Below are 17,102 nucleotides of genomic sequence, written 5' to 3'. Positions count from 1 at the left end.
TCTCCTCTAGGATTTTGATGGTTTCTTATCTTACATTTAGGGCTTTCATCCATTTTATTTTTATGTAGTAAGAAAGTGGTCCAGGTTCATTCTTCTGCGTGTCACTGTCCAGTTTTCCCAACACCATTTGCTGAAGAGACTGTCTTTTTTCCATTGGATATTCTTTCCTGCTCTGCTAAGGATTAGTTGGCCATACATTTGTGGGTACATTCGTGGGTTCTCTACTCTGTTCCATTGATCTATGTGCCTGTTTTTTTGTGCCAGTACCACACCGTCTTGATGATTACAGCTTTGTAATATAGCTTGAAGTCTGGAATTGTGATGCCTCCTGCTTTGGTTTTCTTTCTTAACATTACTTTGGCTATTTGGGGTCTTTTATGCTTCCATACAAATTTTAAAATTGGTTGTTCCAGCTTTGTGAAGAATACTGGTGTCATTTTGATAGGGATTGCATTGACTGTGTAGGTTGTTTTGGGTAGTGTCAACATTTTAACAATATTTGTTCTTCCTATCCAGAAGCATGGAATGTTTTTCCATTTCTTTGTATTTTCTTCCATTTCTTTCATAAGCTTTCTATAGTTTTCAGCATACAGATCCTTGACTTCTTTGGTTAGGTTTATTCCTATGTATTTTATGGTTTTCAGTGCAGTTGTAAATGGGATTGATTCTTTGATTTCTCTTTCTTCTGCTTCATTATTGGTGTAGAGAAATGCAACTGATTTCTGTATGTTGGTTTTATATCCTGTGACTTTGCTGAATTCATGTATCAGTTCTAGCAGTTTTTTGGTGGAGTCTTTTGGGTTTCCCATATAGAGTATCATGTCCTCTGCAAAGAGTGAAAGTTTGAATTCTTCCTTGCCAATCTGGATGCCCTTTATCTCTTTTCTCACCTTAAATTAGGGCCAATGGGGACAAGCACCATCAAGGTAGCCATGATTTACCAAAATGCCAGTATTTCAAAATTCTTAAGTGTACAACATTCCAGAGAATACACTGAATAAGAGGAAAGAAGACAAAATTTATTGCCATGATCTTGTAAGGCTAGCCTTGGTTAGAGCCAAGACTTCACATTCACTCAAGGTCTCACATTTAGATACTGACATTATCTCCAATGTGAGTAGAGTCCCAATATCGTGTGTGTGTGTTAGTAGATCACTCACCAAGTGTAAGTAAACATTTAAAGTATACCACAATGTAGTCCTGCTCTCGGTATTGCGTTTTTTATTTGTTCATTTAATATATCAGGAAAAAACCCCGTGCCCCCCAAACCAGTTCCAACGTCTTGGTGGTCCTGACTCATCGTCCTACCACTAACGGGAGACGGCTTGAAAGGGAGACTTGGAGGATGGGGTTCGGGCAGCAGGGATTGCAGAGCCAGGTCCCAGGCCTCAGAGATTTGGGCTGCGCGCTCCAGCGGAAGCCCATGGAGAACGCGCGGATGGAGGGACCAGAGCACTGCCTGAGCCAAACACGCTAGGCAGGCTCGCCACCTGTAGAGAGATTGGGGCGGGGCCCCGTTGGGATGAGGCGGGGCCGCGGTCGGGGCGGGGCGGAGCCGTGGCGAAACTCCGGCAGTCGGGAGGGAAGGCTCAGGTGGGGAGAGGTGGGTGGGTGGAAAGTCTGGAGATGTGTCCTGCCCCCGCGCCTGCTAAGAAGACCTGGGCCTGGCGCTTCTGCGCTGGGCGGGGCCTTGGCGCCCTAGGCCTTTGAGCGCCCGGAAGGGCCGGGCCTGCGCGCTCCTCAGGGCAGGGGGCCGGGGGCCAGCGTCGCGACACGGCGGGAGGGGCTTGGAGCGGGTCTGCTTTTCGTTTCCGTTTTCCTCCCTTCCTCAGTGTATCCCCGAACCGGAAGGTGTAGGGGCAGGGCGACGCACAGATCCACCCCTTCTGACCCCCCTGGTGTTTGGCCACGTGGGCGCCCCTTCCTCTTGGACCCCGCCCATTAAAGCGGTTTCAGGGTACGCCTGTATGGATATCTCCCCGAAGTGAAAAGTTAGCGTTTAGCCGTTTTGAAGTTGGTACTTCGGGGGAAGGAGAAATAATCCCGTGGGGCAGAGGAGATTCCAGAGAGAGAACCATAATGAACGTACAGGCCCTCACCCAAGGAGCGCCTGTTTCCTCTAGGCCCCTGGCTTGGACAGGCCCCGGACCCCTGGGTTTATTTATCCCTACCGGAGTCCTGGATGCCCGCCCGGGAGCAGCTTCGGGGCCATGCCAATTTCACCCACTTTAAACGCTTTGCATCCTGATTTTTTCTGTCTCCTATCTAGATCGATTCAGTGACGCAGAGCCTTTCAGGGTTGGCTGGAAGCCAAAGCCCAGCCTCCCGATGGAGTCTGAATCCAGCCGACCTGAAGAGGAGACCCCTTCCCTCTTGTGGGGTTTGGATCCTGTGTTTCTAGCCTTTGCAAAACTCTACATCAGGGATATCCTGGACTTGAAGGAGTCCTGCCAGGTACCAGGTATGTGGCTGGTGGGCCTGGAGGATGCCCTGTGCTGCACCTGCACCCCAGCCTTCTTCAAAGCTGCAGAATGCTAGGGGCTTAGCGGCTTTCAGGAGAGCCTTGCCTCCTGCAGACTCGGAAAATGACCTAGCGTGGACTCTCAAATTAGTTCATTTCTATGCAAGTTAAAAAGTCTAAATCTCAATTTTATTTCTTAAAATAAATGCTTGGGGAAGTAACCTTTGTACTGAGGAATGTTTTTGTCTGCAGTTGAGATCTCTCATATTATAACAGGCTCAGTAGTTTTTCTTTGGGACAGCTCTTGGTGGAAAGCTCACTGGACCAGGCATCTCTAGGCTTTGTTCTCTTTCTCAACTGTGCCTCTTAACTGGCCTGGGCATGTGACTCACCTGTAAAGGTTAGGTGTCTTCTTTGTAAAAATAGGGATTAACCAGGCCTGAGTTTCTTGTGGGGTTTTGTTTTGTTTTGTTTTCACTTAATCAGAACCAAGTTGTATAAACTCCTTGAGAGGAAAGATGTGATCTGCTTTATACACCTATGTAATTACAGTGCTTAAAACAGTGCCAGGCATGTAGTGGTCCCTCAAAGAAATAGTAATTGGGGCAAAAAAAGTATTAAAAATGTAAAGTTAAAGAAATCACTTTTTTTAAAGTGGTAGAATAAAGATAGGTTCTTCATACCTAAGACATAACAAATACAATTTGAGGTAGATTTAAATAATGCACTTAGCTGTGCATGGGTCTTCACATGTTTACTGTGTTATATGAGAAGTTTGGTTAAACTCTTTGCTGTTTTGAACAAATAGCAAGCTGTGAGTCAGAAGTAGTCAAGAATCTCAAGTATGTACAGTTCTAATGAGAGGATGTTTTGTGTGTTTCCAGTTCTATGTACAAATATATTTGGATGGCCTTATTTTAAAGCCTTTTGTGCATATTTTTCACCACACCTTGGTTTCCTATTATTGTTGGAGATTGTCTGTTTTTTGTTTTTTGTTTTTCCTTGGAAGGCAGCCGTCCTCCCCCACAGTTGTCCATTTTCCAGAACAGGCCGGTATTCTTCATAGTTCAACTCAGGAAGAAAGCAATTTCACACCAAATGCCAGCCTTGCATTTGAAAGAAAGGTCTTCTGTAGATGCTCAAGGAAATATCAGGGCATGCTAGGGGCTTAACGCTTCTTGTGGCTCAAGGACTTTACGATGTATTAACAACAAACCAAGGAAAACTGATCCTGATGGTCTTTGCTATGTCACTGGTAATACTGTTCCAGATGTGATTTTGTTGCCAGGTGGACTGGGGAAACCCCCCCCTCACCACTCCCCTGGGCCCTGTGCCTCCACCCAGTCCTTCCCAGGGATGTTGCCAGAGGCTCTTTGTCTCCTAGCAAGGAAGAATTCAAGGAGAGACCAGACACATGGTTGAGCAGTGCAAGTGGGAAAGTTTATTAAAGTGAGATGTGAGAACAGGCTAACTTAGTGGAGAGCTGTGCCTGGGGTTTTGGGTTTTTGTCTTGTATTGACAGTTGTTAGGGGGTGGAAAATTTATTACTTTGGGAGGGATATTTTTGTGAACGGGGTTTCATGCCTTTTCTCCCTTACTTGATCAGGGTTTCTGGCCTTCTTTGTCTGGGGTCTGTCTGTTTTGATCCAGCTTCTGGTGGCTTTGGTTTTGGAGTGTTGCCGCGGACGGGTATCTAAATTTCCTGATAGCTGGCCTCCAGGCATCCTGTTAAAACCCGAACTAACTGCCTACTCTTGTTTTTAAAATGAAACTTCATGGTTGAAGCAGACACCAACCATAATTTCACAAGAGTAGTACTCTCTAGATTATACTGTAGGGCCCTAAGGGTGGGAAATTCCCCTAGTCTAGTCTAGGTTTTTACTTCTGTGTTGTTTTTGGTTTAGTTTGAGGATGGGGGTTGTCCATGCCTGAAAGAACAACCGTGTGATCGGAGAGGGCTGGGATTTCCAGCTGGGTGACATCAGCCCAACCCCTTGGGAAGGGAGAGGGGCTGGAGTTTGAGTTGTTGTGTGGCCAAGGATTGAGTCTTGCCTGCATACTGAAACTCGAGTAAAAACTGTAGACACTGAGGCTCAGGTGAATTTTCCTGGTTGGTAATCATACATTGATTTATCGGGAGGGTGATGTGTTCTGTGGATATGGAAGCTTTGTGCTTGGACCTTCCCAGACCTTGTCCTATGCCTCTCTTTATTTAGATAGTCCTGATTTGTACCCTTTACTAAGAAACTAGTCATAGGTCTAGCACCTTCCTGAGTTGTGTGCCATTCTAGCAGATTATCAAAGCTGAGTGAGTTACAGGAACCCCTAATTTGTAGTGCTTTGGTCAGAAGTGTGGGTGGCCTGAGAACCCCCAAATTTAGGGTCAGTGACTGAAGAAAGAGCAGTCTTGTGGGAGACTGTGACCTTGACTTGAAATTTGACCTTATTCTGCTTATTTGCCATCAGAATTGCCTTGCAAAATCGTTGCAAAATGTCAACTCTGTGAATTTAGGGTTAAACTAATACAAAATGTTAAGAAAAAAATGTTACAAAGTTTGACTGTGGTGGTGGTGGTGGTGTTTATAGGTTTTGGGGTCTTTTTTGCTGCATCTTTTTGTTTATAGCATAAAGAAATTGTCTTTATTATTCTAAATATCCATGTCAGACTTTAATAATGGGATATAATGAATGTTGTTTAAATCAAAATACAGTACTTATCTAATTCTTGAGGGTCCAATGAAGTGGAAATAGCGTATTCATAAGAATTATACTAAAAATAGCATCTTATCGGGCACCTGGATGGCTCAGTCAGTTGAACATCTGATCTTGATTTTAGCTCAGGTCAGGATCCCAGGGTCATGGGATTGAGCCCTGCTGAGCTTAAGATTGTCTCTCGCTCTCTCCTTGTGCCCCGCACCCCCCCTTTCTAAAATAAAATAAAAAATTAATGACAAATAGTATCTTAGGTATTTGAATGCATTCATACATCAATTAAATAACAGCAGTTAGACTAAAAAGAGGTAAATCAAAAATATTTTTAAAAGAGAGAAAACAGACAAATGTCTTGCTGGAGTGGTGGCTGTTTGGGGGTTGGCTACTGTGAAAGCTGAATCAGGCCTGCCTGAGTGATTCCAGATCCCTGAACCCTCCTGGCCTGACCCTCCTCCTTCCTTCAGCCCTGATGATCCAGATGATTCCCCCTGATATGTTTGCGCCTCCTTGGGCTGCATGTGGAACAAAGGCAGCAGGAGCAGAAACACTTCGGGTTGCAGCCTAAACTCCACATAAGCCAGTATCCGTCGTCTTGGTTATTTTCTTTTCTTGACTTACTGAGCTTTCTTTCGGTCAGCAGAGCTGCCATCCAACTTTTATTGAGCCCTTTTGTCCTAGAAGAGAATCTTGTTTTTTTTTTTTAATTTTTTTTTTCAACGTTTATTTATTTTTGGGACAGAGAGAGACAGAGCATGAACGGGGGAGGGGCAGAGAGAGAGGGAGACACAGAATCGGAAACAGGCTCCAGGCTCTGAGCCATCAGCCCAGAGCCCGACGCGGGGCTCGAACTCCCGGACCGCGAGATCGTGACCTGGCTGAAGTCGGACGCTTAACCGACTGCGCCACCCAGGCGCCCCGAGAATCTTGTTTTGATAGAAGGAAGTTCTCTCCCAATTCTTTTCCATGTCTTCCGCCATCTTCTTGTAGGTTGTGCTTCTGATATGTGGCGTTCATGATTCCATACACTCTGGGAAGTGTCTTCTCTGTTTCCAAGCAGCGTGTTTCCTCCTCAGTTGATTTTCTCTGTTTTGATTCAACCCCTGTGTTATTTTCTTTTAAATCTGTTCTCCGTTGTTCTGTGATGCTTTTAAGACGTTTATTGCATCAGTCACTTAAGATTGGAACGATTGTTTGCACCTTGGAGTGACTAGGTCTGTCCTTGAAGGTGACCATTGTCAGTCTAGGAGATAAAAGTTTAGGGGTCTCTCTTTTCCTGTGCTTTCTTGAGAAAGTCTGTTGTGTTCTCAAGTGAAGCCCTGTTCAGATTTTTATTGAGTGGCACAGCATAGTTTGCAACACTGGAGGATTAGCCTCCATCACAGGTGACTTGAAGACTTCCCTGGCTTGTGTCATTAGTCCAGTCTTGTTACCACCTTTTTTGTATGTTTCCACGTAAGCAGAATACATTTTGGTTAGCTCTTTTCCCACTCTTAAAGTGTGTCAGCTCTTTACTATAAAAACCACCATAGTAGCACATACCAGGGTGTCCAGGGAAACCCACAGAGGCCTGAGACTGTCTCAGGCTTTCAGACATCACCAGTGAAGCACCCCATAGTGGCTCTAGGACCAGCTGGGAAGATATTTCAGGGACAGACAGTGGATCCTCCAATGGGTCCAGAGGTCTCCACAGTTCTGCCTCCTCCTATTTTGTGGTCCTGGGGCCACAACTGACACATGGAATCCTGTGGAGTGTGCTGTCTCTAATGCAAACCAATCCCAGGACAGACCATCTTTGAGCTGGGATAGGGGAAGGCCAGTCACGTTCAGAGAACGGTTCCAACCTGGCTCTGTTCAGGACACAGATGGAAAGTGCTATTACCTGTACAATGCATTTGGGGAAGCAGAAAGTGCTGGCTGCAGCCAGAGAGCAGCCTGGAGTTCAGGCCACTCTAAGCCCCACCTGGCCCATGCAGCAAAGGAAGGCCATGCCATAGCTCTTCTCTGCACACAAGCATGTCAGGGCACGGTGTTGGGGTGCGCTCCAGGACAGGACTCCATGCCCATATCCATAGGTGAGGCTCATTCTCCTGATTTAAACTTTCTTCTGCCACAGGAAGTCTGAGCTTGCCTACGGAGGTCCTGCAGGGCTCTCCCTCCTCTGAACTTGCCCTTTGTTTTTCGTCAGTGCAGGCAGGCAGGGGCAGAGGCCCCAAAGGTCTCACCAAAGGTGGTAACTAAGGGGCCTAGATATCAATCGTAAGAACTCAGAAGTTGATTGGAAGTATCCTGCACTTGAAATGTCGTGGATTTTCTGTGGATCCAGTTTGTCCCCATTCAACCCAAGTGTCCCTGGAAGGGGGTGACTCTCTTTGGGAATGACACAGTGACTCGGGCTCCTTCCCTTGTGAGCCTTGCCATTTCAGCTCATGGCCCCCATTTGTTGCCCTGGGCATGGTCTCTAATCCACTAAGTCATCTTGAGAAGGATGCTCTGCCAGGGAGAGGGCCTTCTTTTGGCTAAATTTGCCACCATGTTTTCCTTCCAACCACATCTCACCCTTCTAGGATCTCTAGCTGATTGAGGCTTAGAGCCTCCTTGTCCATCCTCTGGGACTCTCCATGAGTGTCTCATCCCCAGCCCTTTTATCCACATGGGAAACGAGAGCCGTCAGTGGAGGCCAGTCTGGAGGTTTTGAAGGGCTTCAGGGTTCGGGCCGTCCTGCTGCCCAGCTCTATAGGTGTGGAGAAGAGAGGCTCTGTCCAGGCTTGGTGGGGAGGGAGGAGGTGGTCAGATGCCTACATTGGTGAATGTTTCTTTGTTTACAATTAATATCTTTATTTTATTTATTTTTAAAAATTTGTTTTTTAGTCTTTTTTTTTTTTCAACGTTTTTATTTTTTTTATTTTTTTTTATTTTTGGGACAGAGAGAGACAGAGCATGAACGGGGGAGGGGCAGAGAGAGAGGGAGACACAGAATCGGAAACAGGCTCCAGGCTCCGAGCCATCAGCCCAGAGCCTGACGCGGGGCTCGAACTCACAGACCGCGAGATCGTGACCTGGCTGAAGTCGGACGCTTAACCGACTGCGCCACCCAGGCGCCCCAAGTCTTTATTTTTGAGAGAGAGAGGGAGACACAGAATCTGAAGCAGGCTCCAGGCTCTGAGCTGTCAGCACAGAGCCCGATGTGGGGCTTGAACCCACGAACTGCGAGATCATGACCTGAGCTGAAGTCGGACATCTAACTGACTGAGCCACCCAGGCGCCCCTCATATCTTTATTTTAAAAGGAAATGGCCATTTAAATGTTTATAGCCTCTTTCTAAAACTAAAGAATTCAGCCATCACGGTGGGAAAAAGGACAAGCTGGAGGTTTTAGTTTGGATTTCGTTAGCTGTAGGAGAGACATGCACATGCCAGTAGCTTAAGCCAGAATAGGGAGTTAGGTTAGGATGTTGGGGGTGTGCAGACAGGAAGCTCTGCAGGAGCCAGGACAGCTCTGGGACCTTGGGTGGGAATCGGGGACTCACTGCAGCCAGGAGTCCCTCTACAACCCTTCCAGAGTCCACAAAAGGCCTCCAGGTGTTAGCGTATGATTTGTCTTCTCAGGTCTCTCCTCTGGCAGGAAGCTGCCCGTTGGCATCTGTTCTCTGGGTTTTGAAAACAGTTTTAAGAAGAGAAGTTTTTGAATTATAATCTGGCCCCAAAGGCAGCATTTTGTAACCTAATTATCTTCTCTTTAAAAAAGAAAGTGGGGGTGGACGCCTGGGTGGCTCAGTCAGTTAAATGTCAGACTTTGGCTCAGGTCATGATCAAGTAAAAAAGCCAAAGAAGCCTTTCTTGTGATTTCCTCTCTTTTCTTTTATAGCCTCTCCAAATAGATTTGGTCTCATAATATACTGTTTTCAGGCCCCTTGTGAGAGGTCCACAAGGATGCACATTTCATTTTCACAAGTGGAAAGAAGATTAACCAGATCTAGTTGGGCAACATTGGTTTTCTCTTTTCTACATTTGTACAGGCTTCAGTAAAGCCAAACTTTCTACTTAGAACCCTTAAGGAAAAGACATTTGAGTTTCTTGGGGCTTGCCATTTGTCAAGGGCTGATTTTTTTTTTTTTTTTTAATTTCAGGAGTATTTTTTTACAATGGGCATCCAATAAAACAGGTGGAGATCTTGGGAACTGTAATTGGAAGAAGAGAAAAGGATACTTTCTACAGCTATGGAGGTAAGAACAATTGTGCCCAACACTGAGTTTATGTGAAAGGACCCCACTTAGTGGAACACTGAATATCATGCAACCCTAGCCTTTCAGAGCAGCTGGGGACTCTCACAGAGCCCACGCACTTTTCCTTTATTAGGAGCCCCTTGGGGCCACTGACATGGACCAAGTGTAAAGTGACGCAAAAAGTAAGAATGACACTGATGCATACTTTCACGTGACAGCTGATGGGGAGTTTGGAGGTGGAAGAATTGAAATATGACAGTCTAGGATCTCTGGATGATCAAGGTTAGATACCTGATACCTGAGAGCATAGCTATAAACGGCAAAGGATGGTAACAAATGTTTATATTGGTACCTTTAAAAATAAGAAAGGCCAGATTAATGTTAAAATAGACTCTTTAAGAAGATAAGTATAAAAATAATAAGATTTGTATCCAGAACAGTATTTTTTTTAATGTTTTATTTATTTTTTGAAAGAGAGATCGTAAGCAGGGGAGGGGCAGAGGGAGAGTGGGGGGTCAAATGATCCGAAGCAGGCCCTGTGCTGACAGGCTGACAGCAGCAAGCCGGATGTGGGGCTCAAATTCATGAACCTTGAGATCATGACCTGGGCTGAAGTTGGATGCTCAACTGACTGAGCCACCCAGGTGCCCCCAGAACAGTGTTTTTAAAAAGTCTCTTGGGGAGGTGCCTGGCCGGCTCAGTCGGTGGAGCATGTGACTCTTGATTTCGGGGTTGTGGGTTCAAGCCCCATGTTGGGCATGGAAATTACTTGAAAATAAATCTTTTCTTAATAAAAGCCTTTTGGTACTCAGGGGTGAATATCTGTTATCATAAAATTTCCCTCCCCTCATGATGTTGGAAACCAAAGGGAGGATTTCTATAGTTTGGACAGCAGCAATTAGTGTCATGGGTCTTGATTTTTTTTCATTGAGTTTAATGTAAGCATTTTCATCTGTTGCCTTGTGCAACTCTCAGAGCCTCTGCAGCTAGGAGGCCAACCTAGATATTTAGTGGGAAGCTTAACTTCGGATTCCAAATCTTTGCTGTAATTGACGTTGTTGCTTTCTGGTGTGCTGCCTTGGATTTGTGTTCCTGCTCTCCTTGTGGAGAGACAGAAGGCAGTTGAACAAGTTGACTGCCACCATTTCACTGGCAGTCTGTGTATGATAGCTAATGTATAGATACAATATCATTGCCTTTCTTCAACAGGTATTCATTTCCCTGAATGTGACAGTCTCCTGCTTATAAAATAACATGTGAGAGATGAGTTTCCTCATGCCCTCTGCTTTTGCCCAGCATATATATATATTTTTAAACTTTAAAATAGATCGTCTTGTCAGGCATCCCCATATTGGATCTCTTCTCTCCTTTATTTTACCAAAGGTATTCGTTCTGTTTTTCTCCAGACAATTCAACAAATATCCACCAGTTTCCTACAGCATACTCAGCTGTGGGCAAGTACATTTTCTGTAGTATAATGAAGTACTACCTCTCCAAATATCAGTGATGAAATGGTAGTTTCAGTTTACAAAGCATTTTCACGTACATGGTGTTATTCTCCCCCTAATCGTTTGAAATAGTAAGGACAGACGTTCTTTCCGTTTTGGAGATGAGAAAAATAAGGTCCAGTCATTTGCTCAAGGTTCCACTGATGGAGATTTATAGATCCAATCTATTTACTGACTCCAGTGAGCTGTATATCTCCATATAACTCAATTTGATTTTTCTCTCCCCCATCAGCTCACCCTCCCCCCAAAAACCAACTTCATCTGCTTTTTTTGTTTTTGTTTTTGTTTTTGCTGGGTACAGCATGCTTTATTGTTAGGATAGGTTGGGCTTCCCAAGCTCCTCCCCTTCTCATGGGGTCTGGGATGGAAACTATGTAGAGGTCAGGAGTTTAAAACAAGATGAAGATGATATGTTTGACTCTTCCCCAATAAACAGTTTCTTTAGAATGAATGTTACAAGAACAGGACCCATCTGTGGGCTATGGGAAAATGAAAAGCATCTGAGGGTTGAGGTAACTGAGAGTAGAAATGCTTTTGTGACTTTAACTCTTGTGAGGACTGTTCAAGGGAGAGCTGCACCCTCCCTGCTGTCCTAGGGCCATCTTGGCTTTCGGGCCACCTGCCAGGCGGCCACTCCCTGCCGTACTGGGTCCTGCTCCACCTGACTCACTACAGGCCTGTGCTGGGGGTGTTTCCTGCTGTCGCTGACTCATTCCACTGCTGAAACAAAAGGCCAGCGACCCAGGCGAATGGGGGAGCACGTTGTGCAGCACTGCAAGGGGGCTCCCCTACCAGGGCATTCCAGCAGCCAGACCTTACACTGCCGGGGAGCAGCACCCTCCAGGAGAGGTTACAAACCAGAAGGTCAGAGGGTTTGGTGGCAGTGCCCAGAGCACTTGGCAGCAGTTTAAGTTCAGACCAAGAGTCCTGGAGAGGCTGCAGTCAGTGTCCTCACACATCCTAGAACCAGTGTTCATGTGCTAATATTTTTTACACTACATGATAAACCAAGATTTGTCACTGGCCAGAGAAGTAGTGTGCCTAGAGGTGTCAAACAATTTTTTAATTCAGAATTTCCTTATTGATTTATTTTAAGATGATATTCATTATAAAATAAAATTTCAAATTAGACTAAATTTTACTGAAGTACATTAAAGTCATGTAAAACCCTATAAATAAGATAAAAACAATGTCAGCGTTTGGGTGAACATCCTTCCTAATAGTTTTACATGTTCCTAATATTGGAGAAATATATATGTCTTATTTCCTTGAGCTGTTATGCATATTTCTCTCTCAATATTTCTGAAATGAGGCTTACAGTGAGCATGTACGTTCAACGTGGAGTCCCTTTCCTATGCTCCAAAAGAAACTGCTATTATCATTTTAAAGTCTTAAAATAATTTCTGTCAAGGTACACTATTTAACATTTTATGTGAATTAGATTATATATGAGATTTCTTGGGGCTCTTGGGTGGCTCAGTTAGTTGTGTGTCCGCGACTCTTGATTTCAGCTTATGTCCTGATCTCAGGGTTTCATGAGTTTGAGCCCCACATCAGGCTCATGCTGGCTGCACAGAACCTGCTTGGGATTCTCTCTCCCTCTCTGCCCCTCCCCCTATTGTGTTCTGTCTCTCACAAAATAATAAACTTAAAAAAATATTATATAAGATTTTTTTGCTAAAATGAGGCATGGATATCTTTTAACAGCAGTGAACATAAATCTTCATTATAACTTTTTACCTCCATATGCTATGCCATTGTAATTCATTAAAAAAAATTTTTTTTAATGTTTATTCATTTTTGAGAGAGAGAGTGCAAGCCGGGGAGAGGCAGAGAGAGAGAAGGAGACACAGATTCTGAAGCAGGCTCCAGGCTCCGAGCTCCCAGCACAGAACCCGACCTGAACTGCCAGTGCAGAACCCAATGAGGGGCCCGAACCCACAAACTGTGAGATCATGACCTGAGCGAAGTTGGTCGCTCAACTGACTGAGCCACCCAACTTCCAGTATTATAAACAATGTTGCAACAAACGGCCTTATACAAGATGTATAAATCTGGGTACTTACTCTGTTTTTCTCCCCAGGATAAATTTCTAGAAGTAATCACGAAGTCAGAGGATATATACATTTAAAAATTCAACTGGTTTCCTAACTTGCTCTTTAGAAATTTGATATGAATTTACACTTCCACTAACAGCATGTGAGGGTATATCAGTATTTAAAAACAATTTTTTTTAATTTACATCCAAATTAGTTAGCATATAGTGCAACAATGATTTCAGGAGTAGATTCCTTAATGCCCCTTACCCATTTAGCCCATCCCCCCTCCTACAACCCCTCCAGTAACCCTCTGTTTGTTCTCCATATTTAAGAGTCTCTTATGTTTTGTTCCCCTCCCTGTTTTTATATTATTTTTGCTTCCCTTCCCTTTTGTTCATCCATTCTGTGTCTTAAAGTCCTCATATGAGCGAAGTCATATGATGTTTGTCTTTCTCTGACTTACTAATTTCGCTTAGCAGCATAATACCTTCTAGTTCCATCCACGTAGTTGCAAATGGCAAGATTTCATTCTTTTTGATTGCCGAGTAATACTCCATAGTATATATATACCACATCTTCTTTATCCACTCATCCATCGATGGACATTTGGGCTCTTTCCATACTTTGGCTATTGTTGATAGTGCTGCTATAAACATTGGGGTGCATGTGTCTCTTTGAAACAGCAAAGGGTATCAGTATTTTTTAATATTTGTTATTCTAGTAATTGAGACATTATGTTTGTTCTTTTTCTGGTAACTAATGAATTTAGTGTACTGACACGTTTATTGGCCATTTTTATATCTTCTGTGAGTTGCATATTCTTTTTTTTTGCCATTTTTTTCTCTGGTCTTGTTCTTTATTCATTTGTATGAGCTCCTTATATATTAAGACACTAGCCCTATCATTTGGAAAATTGCTGTACAGTATTAATTATTAGTTGGTTATATATATCAGACCTTTAAAAATGAGTTCTGATTTTCAGGTTTGCTTAAAGAATCCCCCCACCAACTATAAGCACAAAGTTCAAAAGTATTTACCCATATCTTCTTCTCATCATTTTAAGTTCACCTGTTTTACATTTAATAAAATCCATCCAGGGGCGCCTGGGTGGCGCAGTCGGTTAAGCGTCCGACTTCAACCAGGTCACGATCTCGCGGTCCATGAGTTCGAGTCCCGCGTCAGGCTCTGGGCTGTTGGCTCGGAGCCTGGAGCCTGTTTCCGATTCTGTGTCTCCCTCTCTCTCTGCCCCTCGCCCGTTCATGCTCTGTCTCTCTCTGTCCCAAAAATAAATAAAAAAAGGTTGAAAAAAAAATTAAAAAAAAAAATCCATCCAGAATTTATTTTCATATAAGAAGTATTCTTGGCTTCTGCTTTCAACACAGATTTAAACCAGCAATAAAAAAATTTGCATTATGTTCTATATTACATGGGCTTTTATAACAACAGCCTTGCCGGTGATCTTCTAGAAAATCATTAGGCCCACTGATCTCTTTTCTGAGTTTTTCAGAAATTAGACAAAGAGGAAACACCTGTCATCCCATAGCAAGCATTTCCAGTTTCTCTGCAGTTATAAATTCAAGTGCAGTGGGAATTCTGTGTGTGTGTGTGTGTGTGTGTGTGTGTTTCATTAAGGATAAAATAAGCCAAAATTATTTATGTGAACAAGATAGAATTATTTGCCATTATGAAAATAAAACTTTGCCCTTCTGCAATATACTTGGCTTTCCTTACATCCCCTGCAGTGTTAAGGACTGGGCAGAAGTTTGTTCACAAAGAGAAGTCCATGTCAGAATATTTGGGGTGCTCTGTCTTGGTAAATCATAGAGTTCATGAGAGAGCAAATGGTGAGAGAAGAAGGCTACCCTCTAAGTGCCTCTCACCACAGACCATGTCAGCGCTGCCTTGTTTCACCGTGGGAGAGCAAGGCCGCTTTTGCATGTTGCATTCATTGAGATTTTTGTACTTAACTTCCTGAGGACCCCATTTTTAGGAGAGGTGTGGTCAAGAATCAGCAGTACCCTTGGAGCACCTGAGTGGCTCAGTTGGTTAAGCATCCAACTACGGCTCAGCTCATGATCTCACTGTTCCTGGGTTCAAGCCCTACATCAGGCTATGCACTGTTGGCACAGAGCCTGCTTGGGATTCTGTGTCTCCTTCTCTCTGCCCCTCCCACCGCTTATGTGCACGTGTTCTCTTTCTCTCTCTCTCTGTCTTTCTCTCTCCCTCTCTCTCAAAATAAATAAACTTAAAATCATTAATCATCAGTACCCTTGAGGCAGGGTAAGTGAAATGTTGACTACATCCTGTTAGGATCGTGTTTTACATCAGCATGTGCAGACAAGCAGTTTTAACTCCTTGGAATACTGTGAGAGGTTACTTCTAAAAATAGAAGGAGGGGCACCTGGGTGGCTCAGTCGGTTAAGCGTCCGAGTTCGGCTCAGGTGATGATCTCGCTGTTCGTGGGTTCGAGCCCCACATTGGGCTCTGTGCTGACAGCTCAGAGCCTGGAGCCTGCGTCAGAATCTGTGTCTCCCTCTCACTCTGCCCCTCCCCTGCTCATGCTCTGTCTCTCTCTGTCTCTCAAAAATAAATAAATATTAAAAAAGTTTTTTTTTTTTTTAAGTAGGAGAGTTTTGTAAGGGTTTGACCAAGCAGGCTATTGAAAAATGTCATTTTTTGGTATGGCAAAATCCAGTGTCGGTGTACTGATTCACTAGCAGTGCCCAGATCTCTCTTCTACCCTTTTATGCTTCTCTTGCAGTGGATGACAGCACTGGAGTTATAAACTGCATCTGCTGGAAAAAGTCTAACAATACCGAGTCTTCCTCAGGTACTTTTATTTGACATACTGTTTTACTTTTCAGCTAACCAATGGTTTTTACTCAAGGTGGTTCATCACAACAGCTGTAGGGTTAAATTTTCACATTTATCCGCTGGTGAATTCTGTTGATCAACTCGAAGCGCTGTGCCCGGAGCTCTGGCTACTGTGCAGACTAATATCCTAGAAGAGCTAGTTGTGTTTGTTTCTCCCTTCTCTTTAGTGCTCACTTCCTCCTGAGCCTGCAGGAGTGTGACGTGGCTGCTGGGAATTCCAGCGTTTCATTTTTACCGTGGCAGCTATTACGTGAGTCGAGATGTTTTAGCTTATTTGCCAGTCAGGTCAGAACCCCCTTGCTCCAGGCATATCCCTTAACCAAAGAAGATTTTGAAGACTTTTCCTTGTACATGATTGCCACTAAGTCTGTGCTGCCATGATCCAGATTTTCTGAAATCTCAAATATACCAGGAATTCTAACGTTGATGAGAAGGTAAGATAGAATTCCTTTGAAGTTAGCTCAATTATATAAACTGAAAAGAAACTTTAAAATCATATATTGAACACATTGACTGTAACTGAAATACCATTTGGAATTCCTTGAGTATATTTTAATAGTTCTTACTTGTTTTTTAAGTTAAGTTTATAATATCAAAAAATGGTAGGCACAAAAAAAAAATGGTAGGCAGAACTGATGATCATTTTTGGTTCTAGAGGAGCTACAGAAACTGGGACCTTGTTTTTCTGTTTTATAACATACACGGCATGGTTCTGCCGTATACAGTGGGGTTATCACTAAATATTGCCTGCTATAACATCTAACTTCTGGCATCTGTCTCCTTCAGTGATGCGTGGTGCCTTTCCTCTTTGCCGTCACCTGTCCGAATCTCAGCTTCCTAGTTTGACTGTCCCGACCAGTGGAATGCTCCTTTGCTTAACTCTCTGACATATTTACGTTTGGAATATGGCCATCAGTTTCATATAACTTCAGTATTCCATTTCCTAATTTGGGAACATCTTAACCTTTGGCACTAATTTGCTTAGGAAGCTTTGTAGATATGGGGCGCCTGGGTGGCTCAGTTGGTTGAGTGTCCGGCTTTGGCTCAAGTCATGATCTCACGGTTTGTGGGTTCAAGCCCCACATCAGACTCCCTGCTGTCAATGCAGAGCCCACTTTGGATCCTCTGTCCACCCCCCTCTCTGCCCCTCCCCTGTTCGTGCTCTCTGTCTCTCAAAGATAAATAAAAACATTCCAAAAAAAAAAAAAAAAGAGGAAGCTTTGTAGATAAAAGTTAAAAGAGACAACAGGTTTTTATGCAGCTGCCTCACAGGCAAGAAGTAAACC

The 17,102-nt window shown here is 43.9% G+C and overlaps 1 protein-coding gene across 1 annotated transcript in view; it reads left to right on the top strand.

Annotated features, from left to right (window-relative positions):
• Window positions 1-1,750: 1,750 nt before the first annotated feature.
• STN1 (STN1 subunit of CST complex) overlaps window positions 1,751-17,102 on the top strand; it is a 46,806-nt gene continuing 31,454 nt past the window's right edge. The window contains exons 1-4 of the mRNA XM_047073409.1: window positions 1,751-1,957; window positions 2,270-2,461; window positions 9,300-9,395; window positions 15,704-15,772. Coding sequence (XP_046929365.1) covers window positions 2,329-2,461; window positions 9,300-9,395; window positions 15,704-15,772 — 298 coding nt within the window. The 5' untranslated portion in view covers window positions 1,751-1,957; window positions 2,270-2,328. The remainder of the gene's footprint in view (window positions 1,958-2,269; window positions 2,462-9,299; window positions 9,396-15,703; window positions 15,773-17,102) is intronic.

The sequence above is a fragment of the Lynx rufus genome, unplaced genomic scaffold (genome assembly GCF_022079265.1).
Source record: "Lynx rufus isolate CCGP_SWC_20201006 ecotype Redwood Valley unplaced genomic scaffold, mLynRuf1.p SCAF_11, whole genome shotgun sequence".
Taxonomy (NCBI): Eukaryota; Metazoa; Chordata; class Mammalia; order Carnivora; family Felidae; genus Lynx; species Lynx rufus.
This window is presented reverse-complemented; position numbering and strand designations above follow the sequence as displayed.